The 17,304-nt window shown below is 47.5% G+C and overlaps 1 protein-coding gene across 1 annotated transcript in view; it reads right to left on the bottom strand.

Moving 5' to 3' along the window:
* Positions 1-5,740: 5,740 nt before the first annotated feature.
* Positions 5,741-17,304, bottom strand: part of Cacng3 (calcium channel, voltage-dependent, gamma subunit 3) — a 95,229-nt gene continuing 83,665 nt past the window's right edge. Inside the window, exons 2-4 of the mRNA XM_013011480.1 lie at positions 16,207-16,290; positions 11,591-11,731; positions 5,741-6,281 (exon numbers count right to left, since the gene is read on the bottom strand). Of these exons, the coding sequence (XP_012866934.1) occupies positions 5,770-6,281; positions 11,591-11,731; positions 16,207-16,290 (737 nt within the window). The 3' untranslated portion in view covers positions 5,741-5,769. The remainder of the gene's footprint in view (positions 6,282-11,590; positions 11,732-16,206; positions 16,291-17,304) is intronic.

Raw genomic sequence — 17,304 nt, 5'->3', positions numbered from 1 at the left:
AACCACCAGAAAACTGGAAGTGGCGCTGTGGCTCAAGTGGTAGAGCGCTAGCCTTGAGCTGAAGAGCTGAGGGACAGCGCCCAGACCCAGAGTTCAAGCCCCACAACTGACAAAAAACAATTCATTGTACTCATACACTGACATGATGATGGAAATTCCTTTGTACAACTACGTAAAGATAATAGCAACAACAACAATAATAATATTTGCTGGGTACTGGTGGCTCAAGCCTAGCAACTCAGGAGGCTGAGGATCAAGGTTTGAAATCAGACTTGGTAGGAAAATCCACAAGACTCTTATCTCCAATTAATCACCCTAAAGCTGGCAGTAGTAGAGTGACAGCCTTGAGCACAAAAGCTCAGAAACAGTTCCCAGGCCCTGAGTTCAAGCCCCAGGACCAGCACAAAAACAAAACAACACACACACACACACACACACACACCTTTCTTTCAGGGGGACTCTAAGAAGGGACACTCAGTGCCTGAATGCTTGGCCCATCTACGTTTCTTCTCCAGAAATGAGAGGCTTTGATTTGACCCAAGACCAGTTCTGGGGTGGAACATTAAGGTGGTATGAGAGAAAGACAAGAAAGAGCTCTGGTTTTAAGATCAGCAGAGGCTGCTGCTTTTCCAGAAATGAGTGGTCTGGGAAAGGGAGCTATGTTAGATAGAGCAGGAGATGGACATGTCTCCATGGATGGAGCCAAGGATGGGAGAAGTGTGACCAGGCATGCTCAGGGGCTGGCTGAAATTTGTGTTTCTGCTTTGCTGTCTAATCCTATGTTTCTAGCTGATGGATCTAATAGTAGATAAAACTAACTTGGATAAAATAAATGAGGTTCATGGCACAGAGTTCGGGACACAAGGTGTGTATATATATTCTTCATGGGGACTGGAATGACAAGGAGTGGCTAGGATCCTGGGGGCAACCTGGAGAGGGGTGGGGAAATGTTTATCTTCCTGGGATGCCAGCCAGTTGGGTCCAGCTTAGCAGGCTTTGAGCAAAGGTCTCCTGAGGTCTCCAGTGCCAAAGCTTTGCAGGGCACAGACCTGGATGGTCTCTGGCCATCTTCTAGCTCTCTAGTCTTTGCAGAGGGCTTTGGCACCTGGCCTCTAGGGCCAGTACCCAACTAGGCAGGCCCTGGAGCTCTTCTCCTCATTCTGGATCAGCAACCAATATTCCTTGCTTCTAGCCAACTCCCCAGGGACGGTGGGAGCTGCCTCTTCCTCCTCTCTGAGTCTCCTCTCTGCTCTGGCTCTCAGATCCTTCCATCCCCATGGTGGGGCTGTCATTTTTCCCCAAGAGGAGGCGGAGCTGGCTTGATGTCACAGGGTCTCCCATTGGTGGGACTGTGGTGATGATAAAGAGCAGTTGAAAGGGGTGGGGTCTACAGCTCAGGACCAGCAACAGCTAGACTAAAATGTTTTTATTGTTGTTGTTGGTCGTGGGTTTTGAACTCAGGGCCTGAGTGCTGACCCTGAGCCTCTTTGTGCTCAGGCTAGTGCTCTACCATTTGAGCCACAGAGCCACTTCTGGCCTTTTCTGCTTTTGTGGTGCAGAAGAATGGAACCCAGGGCCTTATGCGTGCAAGACAAGCACTTTACAACTGAGCCACCTTCCCAGCCATAGTTTTCATTTTTAATAGTAGTGATTCTATGAAATTATCTTTGCTTGCTTGCTTGCTTCCTTCCTTTGTTTCTTTTTTCCTTCCTTCCGTTCCTTTCCTCATTTCCTTCCTTCCTTCCCTTCCTTTCCTCATTTCCTTCCTTCCTTTTCCTCCCTTCCCCCCTCCCTCCCTCCCTCCCTCCCTTCCTTCCTTCCTTCCTTCCTTCCTTCCTTCCTTCCTTCCTTCCTTCCTTCGTTTCTTCCTTGCTTCCTTCCTTCCTTCCTTCGTTTCTTTCTTTTTTCCTTCCTTCCCTTCCTTTCCTCATTTCCTTCCTTCCTTCTCCTCCCTTCCTCCCTCCCTCCCTCCCTCCCTCCCTCCCTCCCTTCCTCCCTTCCTTCTCTTTCTCTCCTTTTTTCTTCCTTTCTCTTTCCTTTTCCTCTCTTTTACTTTTCGGCAGTACTGGTACTTGATCTCAGGGCCTCACACTCTTACTTGGCTTTTTCCACTCAAGGGTGACACCCTTCCATTTGAGTCACACCTCCCATTTTGGCTTTTTGCTGGTTAATTGGAGATAAGTGTCTCACAGATGTGTTTTCCCATGCTAATTTCAAATCATGACCATCAGATCTCATTTTAGGATGACAGGTAGGAGCTACTGGTACCCAGAAAAATTACTCTTCAAAATGCATTTGTTGAAAGTAAAACAGTGAGTCCGTTGAAAGGAAAAGAAAATCAGGTAAATGATCGCTGTAAATGGTATGCCCTAAGAATTGTGGACGGGAAAAATGTGGCAAAAGTTGTACTTGGGTGCTGGGGTCTGAAGATGCTAGATCCGTAGAGAAGCTGCTCCACACAGGAAGCAAAAGCTTGGAAAGAAATGGAGCTTTGATCATTGGCCCTCAAGTTACTATTGGAAAGTAATTCCTATTACCAGAGGTTGCCTTGAGGATGAAGTAAGACAATCTGATATGTACAAGAGCCATTTCATACTTTCAAACAACGAGCCTTTCTTTCTTTTTTGGTATGTCAATAGTAAGGCTTGAACTCTGGACTTCTTGTTCTTGCTTTTTTTTTTTTTTCACTCAAGGCTGGTGCCTTACCACTTGACTCATAGCTCCATGCCACCTTTTTGAAATTTCTACCTGAGCAGGCTCCTCAGATCTCAGCCTTCTGACTAGCTAGGATTACAGGCGTGAGCCACCGGGACCCAGCTTCCTGCCATCAGTCTAAAGTGTTAAGCAGGATGAATTGTTCTGGGCATGTTGGAATGAAGTTTACTGAGCGTGGGGCAGGATACTGGTTTCCTGGGACTTGAAGCTCATGATGAAGACAAGGTCTGGGTGTGTCGGGTCACCTCTGTTGCTTTGCTTTCCTCGTGGAGGATGAGGAGGTGGGTGATATGGTCTTCATGAAGGATCTGGGAGGGTGAGTGATGTTCATGATTGTGGCAGTACCTGGCTCCTCTGGGCAAGTGTGAACTCTTAGTGTCACACTCCTCGGGGGCAGGCACCCTGCATGGGAAAGCTCTTTGAAAGTGCCAGTTCCCAAAGTGCTCCGGCAAATCACTATTGGCAGGACAGGAGGGTAGGGGCATAGTTCTCATTCTGAATACCCAACATTCAAAGCATTTGACTGCCCTTCCGCTAGCTCCTCCCACAGCCCCCAGAGCCACGGGGAAATGTCTCCTCCCTTCCCCCCATGAAGAATATCATCCTTTAGCTTGGTAGGGATGGAACTGAGTCCTTTATCCCCTCAAACTCCAAACCCCAATGAGGTGGTACACATACTCAGAGGTGGGTTCTTAGGAGGTCTTTAGAGTTAGATGAGGTCATACAGGTAAAATGCTCCCTCCTCCCTCCCTCCGGGACATCAGTTTGCTTTTGTATGTGTGTGTATGCTGGTACTGGGGCTTGAACTCAGAACCTAGGAATTGTCCCTTAACATTTTTTTGCTCAAGGCTGGTGCTCCACCCCTTCAGTTGCAGCTCCACTTTCAGCTTTTTTGGAAGCTAATTGGAGATAAGAGTCTCACAGACTTTCCTGCTCAGGATGGCTCTGAACTGTGACCCTCAGATCTCAGACTCCTGAGTAGCATGGATTACAGGTGTGAGCTGTAGGTGCCTGACTTCTGTTTGCTTGCTTGCTTGCTTCCTTCCTTCCTTCCTCCCTTTTTCTTTTTTTGTCAGTTGTGGGCCTTGAACTCTGGGCCTGGGCGCTGTCCCTCAGCTCTTCAGCTCAAGGCTATCGCTCTACCACTTGAGCCAAAGCGCCACTTGCGGCTTTTTCTGCTTAAGTGATGCTGAGGAATCAAACCCAGGGCCTCAGGCATGCAAGGCAAGCACTCTACCACTGAGCCACCTTCCCAGCCCTTCTGTTTGCTTTCTAAAAAGAGAAAGAAGACTTTGCAGCCAATGAAAGTACAACAAGAAGGCAATTGTCTATGCCAGGAAGAAGGTTTTTACCCATAACCAAAATTGTTAATATCTTGCTTTTGAACTCCCCGGTCTCCAGGATAGTAAGAAATACATGTCTGTGGAGCAAACCATGTAGCCTGTGGTATTTTGTTAGAGCAGTGCAAGAAGAATAACAATGCACTATTCTCTCTGCCAGAATCCATCTAATACTTAAAAAAAAATATTGATTCTAGCAGGGTGGCTCACACCTGTAATCCATGCTACTCAGGAGGTTGAAGTCTGAGGATTGCAATTCAAAGTGAATCTGGGCAGGAAAACCCACGAGACTCTTATCTCCAATGAACCACCGAAAAGCCAGAAGTAGACATGTGACTTATGTAGTAGAGAGCCCAGCCCTGAGCAAAACAGCCCAGGGAGAGTGCCCAGGCCCTAACTTCCAGCCCCAGGAACAAAATATGCTTCTTTATAATGTATTATTCATTTTCGATGTGGATTTTTATTTAAGTCTTACATTGCTACGGGGAAGTCACTGATTATTGTGTTCCATTTTATGTATGTATATATGTGTGTGTATTTATTTGTGTGTGTGTGTGTGTGTGTGTGTGTGTGCACGCACGCGCCTGCGTGCGCTGGTTCTAGAGTTTGAACTCAGGGTCTGGATGCCGTCCCTGAGCTTCTTTTGCTCAAAGCTCATTGCTTTACCACTCAAACCACAGCTCTGCTTTGGGCTTTTTGGGTAGTTGATTGGAAATAAGAATCTCAGGGACACTCCTGACTGGGGCTGGCTTTGAACTGTGTTCCTCAGACTTCAGGCTCCTGAGTAACTAGTAGGATTACAGATGTGAGCCACTGGTGCCCAGCTTGTGTCCCATTTTAAAGGTGATAGACCAAGGCTTTGCAGCTCAGGTGACTCAGCCCTTGGACCTAGTGTGTTCCAGACCTGGGTGGTGAACACTGTCCAGGTAGCCAGACTCTGTGGGTGCGGATGGGGAGACATCTTAATTGGCTTTAAGAGGGCAAATGGAGGGGGGCGGGGCTTCCTGTTGGCTAGAGTGTGAAAGAGAGAGTGGAGTTGGTCTGGCAGTCAGGGGAGTGAATGAGTGTAAGAAATACCCAGACAAAAAAAACCAAAAACATTTCCAGCTGCTTTGGTGACAAGGCAAAACCTTTAATAACATGAGTGCTTATTACATTAACTGCTTCAGGGCTCGGAGATCTTTGATTTCTGGTCAAGTTTTTCTAACACGGAGAAGGTGAACTACCTCCCTTAATTAAGGGGCCACCTGGGTGGTTGGCCACCGGGAGAAGGCATGGGGTGAACACAATGGGGGGGGGGAAATAAAATAACAGTACAACGATGCCCATCTGATGGCGATTTTGACAAAACTCTGCCTCCCTCAAGCCGCCACCTGTGACTCTGAGACAAGTCCCCTTCCAAGGGAAGAAGAACGTGGAGGTGCTTCCCAAAGGAAAAGAGGACACAGATACAGACACAGACACACATGAGGAATGACACCAGAGGGTGGGTGGGGACACGGGAGACTGAGGGATGGGTGGGTGGGGGGGGGGAAGGCTTGAGTCCATTCATTTTTCTTCTTTGTAAGACGGATATACCATCACATGTCATGCAACCTTAGAGAGATCTCTGTGGACACTTTCCTGCCCCCCTCCTTTCCCTTCCCCCCTCTCCCTCAAGGCTGGGCTAGATGTGGAGTGAGAGGTGGGTGGGGGGCAGAGGTCAGAGATCAGCTCAGACAGGCGTGGTGCGTCTGTTAGCTGGATTATTATGCAAAGACTCTTTGAACTCTTTGGGTGTGGAGTTGTGGAACTGTAGAAAAGCGTGGTCCCGATCCGAGTTGAGGAGGGTCCCCATGGTGATCTTTGAGGGGTCCCGGGAGAGGGTGAACATGGAGATATCAGTAGAAGGGATGGTGTGGAAGCCTTTGCTGATCGGGGACAGATCTCGGGACCTAGGCTCAGTCGAGCGAGAACTTGACCTTCTCCGGAATCGGTACCTGTAGGGTGGAAGGCGGGCGAAGGTGGATTTCTTCAGGAGCTCGGAGTGGGATTTGGCACGCAACTGTTGATGTTTCTCAATGTAGATGTGCACGGCTACCACCCCGACGATCTCGGCAATGATGAATGAGAAGGCTCCGAAGTAGAAGGACCATCCGTAGGAATAGCTTTTCTTAGAGTCACGTTGCCCGGGGTCTCCTGCATTGGCTGAGATGTAAACGATGATGCCAATGATATTACTTAACCCTAAGAGAAGAGAAAAGCAAAGCAAAACAAAACAAGAACACGTATTTGATCAACCTTGCAATGCTATGGCGAGATGAGTGACTAGCATATTCTGTTTTTTACTTTTATTTACTTATTGGTGCCAGTCCTGGGGCTTGGAGCTGTCCCTGAGCTTCTTTGAGCTCAAGGCTAGAGCTCTACCGCTTGAGCCACAGCGTTACGTCTGCCTTTTTCTGAGTAGTTTATTAGAGATAATAATTCTGCCTGGGCTGGCTTTGAACTGAGATCCTCAGATCTTAAGCTTTCTGAGTAGCTAGGATTGAGCCACTGGTACCTGGCTGCCTCTCGCTTGTTTTGCTCAAGGCTAGTGCTCCAGTTAAGCCATATCTCCACTTCCGCCTTTTTGCTGGTTAATTGGAGATAAAAGTCTCTTAGATTTTCCTACCCCATCTGGCTTCAAACTGTGATCCTCAGATCTCAGTCTCCTGAGTAGCTAGGATTACAGGCTTGAGCCACTGGCTCAATTGGTACTTTTAGCCTGGAGGTATTATTTATAGCAAATGTGGAGGTGACAGGGAGAGAGGAAAAGATAATCTGGCTGGTAAATCCCACTGCTGAGATCTTCCTCTAAGTTCTGTTGTTTTGGGGAAACACAGACTTGCAGTCCTGGGCAGAGAGCATTCAGATACAGCTTTCATCTTCCTCCCCCAGAAACAGCAGTCAAACCCAGTGGGCATTCATTTTCTCTTCAGAGCAATTAATTCCATCAACGCTTAATCCTTGGCACTAAACCATGGCAATGGAAAAATGGGCAAGACACAGGTCTTTGCCTTTGAATTCATCGCCATTAGTCAGAGAGAGACTCTGTGTGTGTGTGTGTGTGTGTGTGTGTGTGTGTGTGTGTGTGTGTTGGTACTGGCGCTTGAACTCAGAGCCTGGGTGCCATCTCTTAGCTTTTTGGCTCATGGTTGGCTACTAAACCACTTGAGCCATACCTCTACTTGCAGTTGTTTGCTGGTTAATCAGAGATAAGAATTTCACAGACTTTCCTGCCTGGGCTGGCTTCCAACTACGATCCTCAGTTCTCAGCCTCCTGAGTAGCTAGGCTTACAGGTGCAAGCACTTAGCACCTGGTAATAAGCAACCCTTTCTGAGAGCCTCCTGAGTCCTCCACTCTGTACGTCTAGACTATTTCCTAAGAAATAGCCAAGCAACTAAAGTGTTAACTCCAGGTCTGGCAGGCCCAGCCATCTGCTTTAGTGCTGCCATTTTGGTTGGCTGGTATAAGTCACTGGGATTATTTTGGATGGAACCACCCTGGTTATAGTTCAGGATCTGTTTGTGCCCTGCCCTCTCCTGCCATTGCATGGCCCGGACAGATAGGTCATTTAGGAGCTAGGCAGCAAGTTCGAATCACCTAGCTGCTTCGCTGCATGGGAGATGACAGACCCAACTCTGTGTCAGGCAGCTAACAGACACAAGATGAAAAACAGCATCTCTTCCAGCAGTGCCAATTTAGCTGGAAGATTAGTGAGGAAGACACACACTTTTATATTAAAATGAACATGGAAATAATAAGGAGGAGAGAGCAGAATTCACATGAATTTTTTAAGTTGAATGGGAGGCAGACTTCAAAGACATTTCAGCTTACTGAAGGCAGCGTTGAGTGAGGCCCTTGCTCCCCCATAGCCATATTTTCTCTGCTAGCAGAGAAATTTTGGTGACTAAGTTGAAGAAGCAGCCCTCGCACCCCCCTTGCTGGGGAAGGAGAGAAGAGGAAAAAGAAAAGTTTGAAGGGAGAATCAAGTGTCAAACAAAGAGTGGACATCCATGTGAATTTCTTCTCTCTTTCTCTCTCTGTGTGATATATATTATCTATTGATATATCATCTGTTTAACACCTCTACTACTTATTATTTGTTCATCTGTCATCAATCAATCAAAAAAATGAATAAATAAAAAGAAGCGAGGCACTGGAGGCTCATGCCTGTAATCCTAGATAAATGGGAGGCCAAGAAAGGAAGAATCATGATTTGAGGCCAGTCTGGGCAAAAAAGTCTTCGAGACTGCATCTCAACAGAAGGAAGCTGGATGAAGTGACACGTATCTGTCATCTCAGTTCAGAGATGGCAGGTAGCGAGCGAGACACTAATCTCAAAAAGAACTAGTGCAAAAATGGAGCTGGAGGTATGGCTCAGTAGTAAGACACCTCCCTAGATAGTTCAAGGCTTGGAATGCAAACCCCAGGATGGCCTTGAAAACAGACCCTTCTTTTACATATGAAGAAACATACATAGAGCCATCAGGGAATTCTTATGATGGCCCAGCTAAGAAATGATTGAATTTGAACCCAGGGCAGCCCCCGGGGCCTGGGATTTCAGTAACTAGATGAGAGTAGACAGTAGCTTTGTTCCATTGCTCAGCCTGTGAACTCTGCAAGGGCAAGGATTTAGCTCTTCTTATTTGTTGCTATGGCCCCAGCTCCTAGTCCCCAGCCTGACCAAAGCAAGAGCTCTGTGTGTATTTGTTGAGTAAGTGAATGCTCTGTGCACAGTAAAGAGCCCTGAGTTATTGGGCACTGAATCCATCCTCAATACTGGGCTCTGTTCTCAGCATACTTTTATATATTAACTCATTTAAATTCCCTTAACAAGCTGGATGCCAGTGGTTCTCACTTATCATCCTAGCTACTCAGGAGGCTGAGATTGAAGAATCAATGTTCAAAGCCAGCCCAGGCAGACAAATCTGTGAGATTTATCTCCAACAAAACTCAGAAATAGAGGCATGGCTCAAGTGGTAGCATACTGGCCTTGGGTTGAGAGAGCTCAAGGCCCTGAGTTCAAGTGCCAATACTCTAGATCCTCTGAGTAACCTCAAGAGGCGGGACTGTCATGAGTTCCATTTTTTCAGATGGGGAAACTGAGGCATAGAGAGGTTAAGAGACTTGCCTAAGGTTACAAAGTAGAAAAATCGTAGAGCTCAGAGAGTTGGCTTCAGTTCTCAGGCTTTTAAGCATAGTACAGGGGGCCCAGCACATAGCACCTTCCTATCCTCTCATTCTATAGATGGACAAACAGATTCTGGGGATCTCAGAGTAGATTCAAGGGAGAGGGTGTCTAGGATCAGACCTCCAAGCTCCTAGCTTTCCTGTTTCTGTGTGAACTAATGACTAATTGAACTAATGACTAATCTGTCATGCTTGACAAGCCCCTATACTAAGACGGTAGCTGCTGACACCTTCCTCCCTTAACAGGCCCCTTGGAGACAAATGGATGACATTCTCTTGTTCTTTGCAGACTGTCAATTCAACACAGCATTGGAGCTGACTATCGAGGTCTGCCAGGGCCTTGGTCTCAAAGCCAAGCAAGTTCCTGGGTTTGCCTTTTGTTAATATTTGCTCCCACAGAGCAGAGTCCAAAGCCACAGCCACTTTAATGGACCACATCTTCCCAGGGCAAGATGGCGGCTCTCTGCCTGGTGTGCAGCATGAGTAGGTTCCCAGAGACTCAGAGTGGCTTGCAGATTCCCTTCTTCATTTTGCAGAAGAGAGATCTGCTGGGGAAGAGTCTCAACAGGGGATCAAGGCTCTGGATTCCTGACTTGGCATCTCTTGTTGCTGCTTTTCCAAAATTAGAAGATAATGCTGGGCACCAGCGGCTCACACCTGTAAATCCTAGCTACTCAGGAGCCTGAGATATGAGGATGGCGGTTTGAAGCCGGCTTGGACAGAAAAGTCTGTGAGACTCCTATCTGCCAGTTAAGTACCAGAACACTGGAAGTGGAGCTGTGGCTCAAGGGGTAGAGTAACCAGCCTTGAGCAAAAGAAGCCCAAGGAAAGTGCTAGGCCCTGCTTCATTCACACTCCAGGACTGGCCTAAATTAATTAATTAAAGAAATAAAATATATAATAAATAACTAAAGAAAATAACATCATGTCTTTTATACTCAGTTTCCTTCCAATAACGCTAGGAAGCTGTTACTGTTCTTATTTGCTATGTCAAAGGTGAGAAAACTGAGCTACGAGAAGTTGGTAATGTTTCCCAAGGCTGCAAAAGTAGAGAGCCTGGATTCAAAGCTCAATGCCTGTATCCTCTCCTCCATTATCTCTGTCTCAGTAGATACATGATACTATGGCAGCTCCTTTCCCTCTTGTTCCTGGTTCTTCTTTATGAGCTTTTAGTTACCTGTGGTTAACCACAGTTCAAAAAATGAAGGTCAGGCACCCAGGGAGGCTGAGATTGGGAGGATGGTGGTTCAAGGCCAGCCGATGCAGAAAAAAAGCCCCACGAGATCCCCTCTCAATACAGAGTTAGACACAGAGGAGGGTATCTCTTATCCTAGCTATCAGGGAGCCTAAAGTAGGATGAGTCAGGGTGCATGCTGGGTAGCAAGGGAGATCCTTATCTGAAAAACAACCTGTCAGGAACAACACTGAAGACATGACTCAAGGATAAGTGCAGGAGGCCCTGAGTTCAAACCTGAGCATCACCATAAATTAATTAATTAATTAATTAAATGAAAAAAAGCTTCCCTGGGAAACTCTAGAAACAATTCGTATTTTATTTTATTTTTTGGGGTCCAGTGGTGGGGCCTGAACTCTGGGCCTGGGCACTGTCCCTGAGCTCCTTTTGCTCCAGGCTGGCTCTCTACCACTTGAGTCACAGCACCACTTCTGGCTTTTTCTGTGTATGTGTTACTGAGGAATCGAACCCAGGGCTTCATGCATGCTAGGCAAGCATTCTACCACTAAGCCACATTATCAGGCCTTCCTCTGACTTTTTCTGAGTTGGTCTGTTGGAGATAAGAGTCTCATGAACTTTCCTTACCTGGCCTGGCTTTTAACCATAATTCTCAGATCTCAGCTTGCTGAGTAGTTAAGATTACAAGCATGAGCCACCAGCACCTGGCTTATTGTGTCTAATTTTTAAGTTACAATTTACTGTCGATGTGATATCCTTAGCTAGAGTTTTATCATTTTTTATTCTAATGAAATGCTTAGCTGGTAGCTGGTGGCTCATGCCTATAATCTTAGCTCCTCAGGAGGCTGAGATCTGAGGATTGCAATTTGAAGCCAGCCTGGGCAGCAAAGTCTGTGAGACTCTTATCTTCAATTGACCACCAGAAAACCAGAAGTGGTGCCATGACTCAAAGTGGTAGAGAGCTAGCCTTGAGCAAAAGAGCTCAAAGACAGCATCCAGGCCTTCAGTGTAAGCCCCATGACTGAAAAGAAAAAAAAAAGAAGAAATTCAGTTTTTGCCCAGAAGGAACCCTGAACAGCATTGTTTTGTCCATGGAGCCCTTGACTTCAGTGTGGTGTCCAGGACACTCACCTGCGGAGACGAAGAAGATGCCCGCGCTGAGGATGACATTGTGTCTGCTGCGGTGGAACTCGCTGGCCGCCACACAGAGCCCCCCGAAGAACAGCAGCGTGACGCTGAGGATGGGGAAGACACTGGAGGCCCGCACAGCGCCTGCAGGCAGGAGAGGAGAGCTGTCTGCCCGCACCCAGCCACTCCTGGGATCCTCCTAACGCTGGCATCGGGTGCCACAGCAAAGAGTCCAGGGATGGATGGCCACTACACCAGTGTCACCAACCCAGAAGATCTAACACCAAGGGTCAACAATTTGCTTCCTCTCTCCCTCCCTGCCTCCTTCCTTCTTTCCCTTCTTCCTTCCTCCTTCCTTCCTTTCTTCCCTCCCTTCTCTCCCTCTTTTCTTCCTTCCTTCCTTCCTTTCTTGCTTGCTTACTTCCTTCCCTCCCTTCTCTCCCTCTTTCCTTCCCTTCCTTCTTTCCTTCCTTCCTTCCCTCCCTCCCTCCTTCCTTCCTTCCCTCCCTCCTTCTTTCCTTCCCTCCCTCCTTCCTCCCTCTCTCCTTCCCTTTCCTTCCTTTCTTCTTTCCTTCCCTCCCTCTCTCCTTTCTTCTCTCCTTCCTTTCTTCCTTCCTTCCTCCCTTCCTTCTTTCCTTCCTTTCTTCTTTCCTTCCCTCCCTCTCTCCTTTCTTCTCTCCTTCCTTTCTTCCTTCCTTCCTCCCTTCCTTCTTTCCTTCCTTCCTTCTTTCTTTCCTCCCTTCCTCCATTCTTTCCTCCCTCCCTCCATTCTTTCCCTCCCTCCCACCCTCCCTCCCTCCTTCCTTTCCTTCCTTCCTTCCTTTCTTCCTCCCTTCCTTCCTTCCCTCCCTCTTTCTTTCTCTCCATCCTTCCTTTCTTCCTCCCTTCCTTCCCTCCCTCTTTCCTTCCCTCCTTCCTTCCTTCTTTCCTTCCTTCCTTCCTCCCTTCCTCCCTTCCCTCCCTCCTTTCTTTCTTCCTTCCTTCCCTCCCTCCCTCCTTCCTTCCTTCCCTCCCTCCTTCTTTCCTTCCCTCCCTCCTTCCTTCCTTCCCTCCCTCCCTCCTTCCTCCCTCTCTCCCTCCCTTTCCTTCCTTTCTTCTTTCCTTCCCTCCCTCTCTCCTTTCTTCTCTCCTTCCTTTCTTCCTTCCTTCCTCCCTTCCTTCTTTCCTTCCTTCTTTCCTTCCTTCCTTCCTTCCTCCCTTCCCTCCCTCCTTTCTTTCTTCCTCCCTTCCCTCCTTCCCTCTTTCTCTCTGTCTGTTTCTCTTTCTTTTTGTGTCATCAGGGGCCCGGGTGCTGTTCTTAGTTTATTTGTTCAAGGCTGGTGCTCTACCATTCGAGCCATAGCTCCATCTTGCTGGTTAACTAGAGACAAGAATCCCACAGGATTTTCCTGCCTGAGCTGGCTTCCAACTGTGATCCTCAGGTTTCAGCCTCCTGAGTAGCTAGGGTTATAAATGTGAGCCATTGGTACCTGGCTTAGGGAAGGAAACTTTTTTTTTTTTTGTCGGTCGTGGGGCTTGAACTCTGGGCCTGGGCGCTGTCCCTCAGCTCTTCAGCTCAAGGCGAGCGCTCTACCACTTGAGCTACAGCGCCACTTCCAAGGAAACTTTTTTTTGTCCTGTATTTTGGAGCCAGGACTCTGGGATGTTCCTTTGGTATTGGGACCTGCAGATTACATAGCCAGCCTTGAACGCGAAGACTGCTATCAGATTTCAAGCATGTGCTGCATAGCACAGAGCTGGACAGCACCCACTTACATCTGTCTAGTCACTCAATGAACAAACGAATTGATTTGTAATTTCTTCGGGGGTGGGTCAGGGAGGGTCACAGCTCCCTGGGCTCAAAGCTAAATTTGTATTCTTCAGTGTTCTAAGTTTTAATCCTATAAGCTCGGATGGGCTGTTTCCATTTGCCAGCCATGAAAATATGCTCAGACCCAACCATACAGCTCTTTCTTCTGACAGCTCTTTCTTGAGTGGGTTCATGTTTGCATGCTTGTCTGTCAGAAGTTTGGCCACTGCTGTAGATAAATGGAGATCATCCAAAAGAGAGATGGGAAGACCGTGGAATTTACAGAGGGGCGACGTGTTGTGTGTGTGTGTGTGTGTGTGTGTGTGTATGAGTTCTCTTAAATCACAAAAGACCAAGGGGGCTACATTTGTTTCAAGGTGGCTCAGTGTGGGGGTGGGTGTCAGGGCAGAAGGGCTGGGGTGGGTAGCTGTGGGGGCTCAGGGCTGCCTAGCCTCCAGCACTGTAAGCTACATAAATATCTATTCTTTATAAATCATCTGGCCTCGGGTATTTTGTTATAGCCACAGTGAGTGAGGTGAAGACATAGGCATCAGAGCTGCACATGAAGATGAGGAAATAGCAGAGAAATCATAGGAAGAACCCCCATTTTGTCAGGGCTGTGAGGCAGCATAAATTCCTAGACAATAAGGAGAGCTATGAAGGAAGGAATGTGACCTTCGCTTTCCCTCCTTACCCTTGGCCCTGTGCTGTGGTTCTCCGTGAAGCTAAGTGGACTGGGAGATGGCGGTAAGGGGAGACGAAAGTTGAGAGGACCCCATCTTCCCAGAGGGAAGACAAATGTTTTGTTGGAAACGCCATCAAACTCTCCAAATAAAATCAATTTTGCGAGTTGTGGAATGAAAGTCCTATTTCCGTTTATCTCCAACATGGGAAAACATCAAAATGCTCCTTTCAAGTCGAAAAGATAAAGGATGACATCCTGGTAAAATCCCACAGACTTCAAAGCTATTCTCTTTACAGGGGTCCCGGTGACTCCTGTCATCCTCCACTCTTTCTTCTCTTTCTCTCCCACCTTCCCTCCCTCCCTTTTCCCTTCTCTCCTTTATTTCTTCCTTCCCGCTCTTCTTTTGTCCTCTCTTTTTTCTTCCCTCCCTCTCTCCTTCCCTTCTTGTCTTCTCTCGTCTTTCTTTCACTCATCCCTCTCCCTTCCCTCCCTTCTTCCATGTGTCTATTCTCCCTCTCTCCCTTCTTTCATCTTTCCTTTTCTCTCCTTTTCTTCTTTCCCTCCATCCCTTCTTGTCCTCCTTCCTTCCTTCTTTCTTTCATTCCTCCATCCTAGTTCCCTCCCTCCCTTCTTCCTTCTCTCCTTTATTCCCTCCTTTCTTCATTTCTTCTCTTCTTTCTGCTCTCCCTGCCTCTTTCTCTTCCTTCCTTCCTTCTTTCTTCCCCTCTCTCTCCTTGCCTCTTTCATCACTTCCTCCCTCCTTTCTTCCCTTTCTCCCTTCCTTCTTCTCTTCTCTTTCTTCCATTCCCTTCCCTTCTTGTTCTCAAGGTTGAACCCAAAGACTCACACATGCTAAGCATATCCTCTACACTGAACTCCACACAAACAGAGCCAGAATAGGACTTTCCATATATAATCATAATTTAAAAAATAAAAGCACCTTAAATCTAACACAGCTGAATAATCAATGCCTTTGGAATTTGTTCATGAACTCATTACCTGGTCTTGAAAAAAAAATTATAGGGCTGGGAAGGTGGCTCAGTGGTAGAGTGCTTGCCTTGCATGCATGAGGCCCTGGGTTCGATTCCTCAGCACCACATAAGCAAAAGAAAAAGAAAAAACCTGGAAGTGGTGCTGTGGCTCAAGTGGTAGAGCGCTAGCCTTGAGCTGAAGAGCTGAGGGACAGCGCCCAGGCCTAGAGTTCAAGCCCCACGATCGAACCCCTCCCCCCCCAAAATTACATTTAAATCCAAATCAAGTTCTCTCTTTGCTCAGACCCAGGTAAAGCCCACATCTATAACTGACTTTGCTGTCACTAATCCCACATGACAAGCCAGAACTGACATATATTTCCTCGTGATTACATGTTGGGCTTGGGGCAAAGTATAAAATACATTAGCTTGTTTGTTTTTCATGACCCTGTCAGATAGATGATACTAGAATCTTGATTTCACAACAGGAGAAGAAAGCTAGATCTAGGACTCAAGCAACTTGCCCTAGGTCAAAATCAGGTCAGAGTTGAGATAGACCAGATTTCAGAGCTCTTGGTAGAAGCTACCACAGTTTTCTGGCTCTGGGTTCTGTGTTTGTAACAGTTTATGGTACATCCGGGTTACTGACGTTTGCTAAGTCCCATGGAGACCCTGGCCTCATCCCAGTTGAACTGAAACAGAAGAGAGGCCCAGGAGAGGTGAACTGGAGTTCTCATTTCTCTTTCCAAGCCTCCCCCCCCCCCGGGGGAACTCACCCATTAGCACCTCATCCATTAGCACCTAGCCCATTAGCACTTTCTCAGATCAGCCCTCCAGGGAAGAAAGTAAAAACTTGTAAGGAGTTGAAAATTCCTTAGATTTTTTTTTCTTCTTCTCCTAAGCGGACTAAAAAGAACCTTCCCGTTTTGACTAACCTACTTTTTTTCCTTTCCTCTTTCTAGATCATCAAAATGTAAGAGACACAGAAACCCAGAACCACGTGTCTACCACTTCACCAGAGACACCAGCAGCCCTTTGCATTTCCAGATGGATGGATGGTGGTGGTGGTGGGGTTCCATCTCTGAGGCCTGTGGACAATGGCTGGGGGGAGGGAGGTCTCTCTCCCCCCCAACCTCCTTCCTCCCCCAACCCTGGAAACAGGGGTGACACTTACGCAGGAGATACTCAGCTGTGTCCTGCTCGTAGTCTGCATCCTCGGGAAAGTGATCGATTTTCTTGCACACGCCTCGGAAAGTCCCTGTGGGAATAAACGTGGCGTTGAGCTGAGAGGGAGAAGGCAGTGTCCCGGGGGGGGGGGGGAGGCCCAGCCTGAGTCCTCCACCCTGAAGCTCACACGTGTCCCTGGACTGGGGGAGTGGGTGGGCTGTGCATAGGGAAGCCCAGCAGCAACTGTGTTTGATTTAGACACCAAGAAGAGCTTCTTGCTATACTTTGCATCGAAGTCCTGGTCAGTGGGAGGAAGGAGGAGGAGGAACCTTCAAAGAAGAGGCCTAGTGGGAGGAAGTTAGGTCATGGGGGGAGTGGCTCTTGAAAGGGCACTTTCTCTCTCTCTCTCTTTCTCTCTCTCTCTCTCTTTCTCTCTCCCTCTCCCTCCCACTCCCTCCCTTCCTCTCTTCCTCTCTCCCTCTCTCTCTTTCCTCCCTCCCTCCCCTCCCTCTCTGCTTCCAGGCATCCTGAAGTGAGCAGCCTCCACTGTGTGCTCCCTGCCATGAGGTCCCGTCTCACCTCAGCCCAGGCCCTAAACAACAGCGCTGACCAACCATGGTCCAAAACCTCTGAAACAATGACCCCCTCCACAGAACAAAACTTTTCCTCATTGAAAAGTTGACCAAACCGGGGCACTGGTGTCTCGAGCCTGTCATTCTAGCTACCCAGGAGGCTAAGATCAGAGGATTGTGATTCAAAGCCAGCTCGGGCAGGAAATCTGTGAGACTCTTATCTCCACTCAAACTACAAAAACAAAAGCTGGAAGTGGAGCTATAGTTCAAAGTGGTAGATTTGAGCAAAAGAAGGGACAGGCTCTGAGTTCAAGCCCCAGGACTGGCACCAAAAGAAAAAGAGAGAAGTGGATTAATCTCAGGTATTTCTTCACAGTGACACAAAGCTAAAGGCAAATACACACACACACACATACATACATACATACATACATACATACATACATACATATATACATACATACATTTTAAATAAAAACAACTGAGGGTGTGACTCAAGTGGTAGAGTGCCCTCCTAGCAAGTACAAAGCCCT

The sequence above is a fragment of the Dipodomys ordii genome, unplaced genomic scaffold, assembly GCF_000151885.1.
Source record: "Dipodomys ordii isolate 6190 unplaced genomic scaffold, Dord_2.0 Scaffold14, whole genome shotgun sequence".
In the NCBI taxonomy this organism is placed as follows: domain Eukaryota; kingdom Metazoa; phylum Chordata; class Mammalia; order Rodentia; family Heteromyidae; genus Dipodomys; species Dipodomys ordii.
This window is presented reverse-complemented; position numbering and strand designations above follow the sequence as displayed.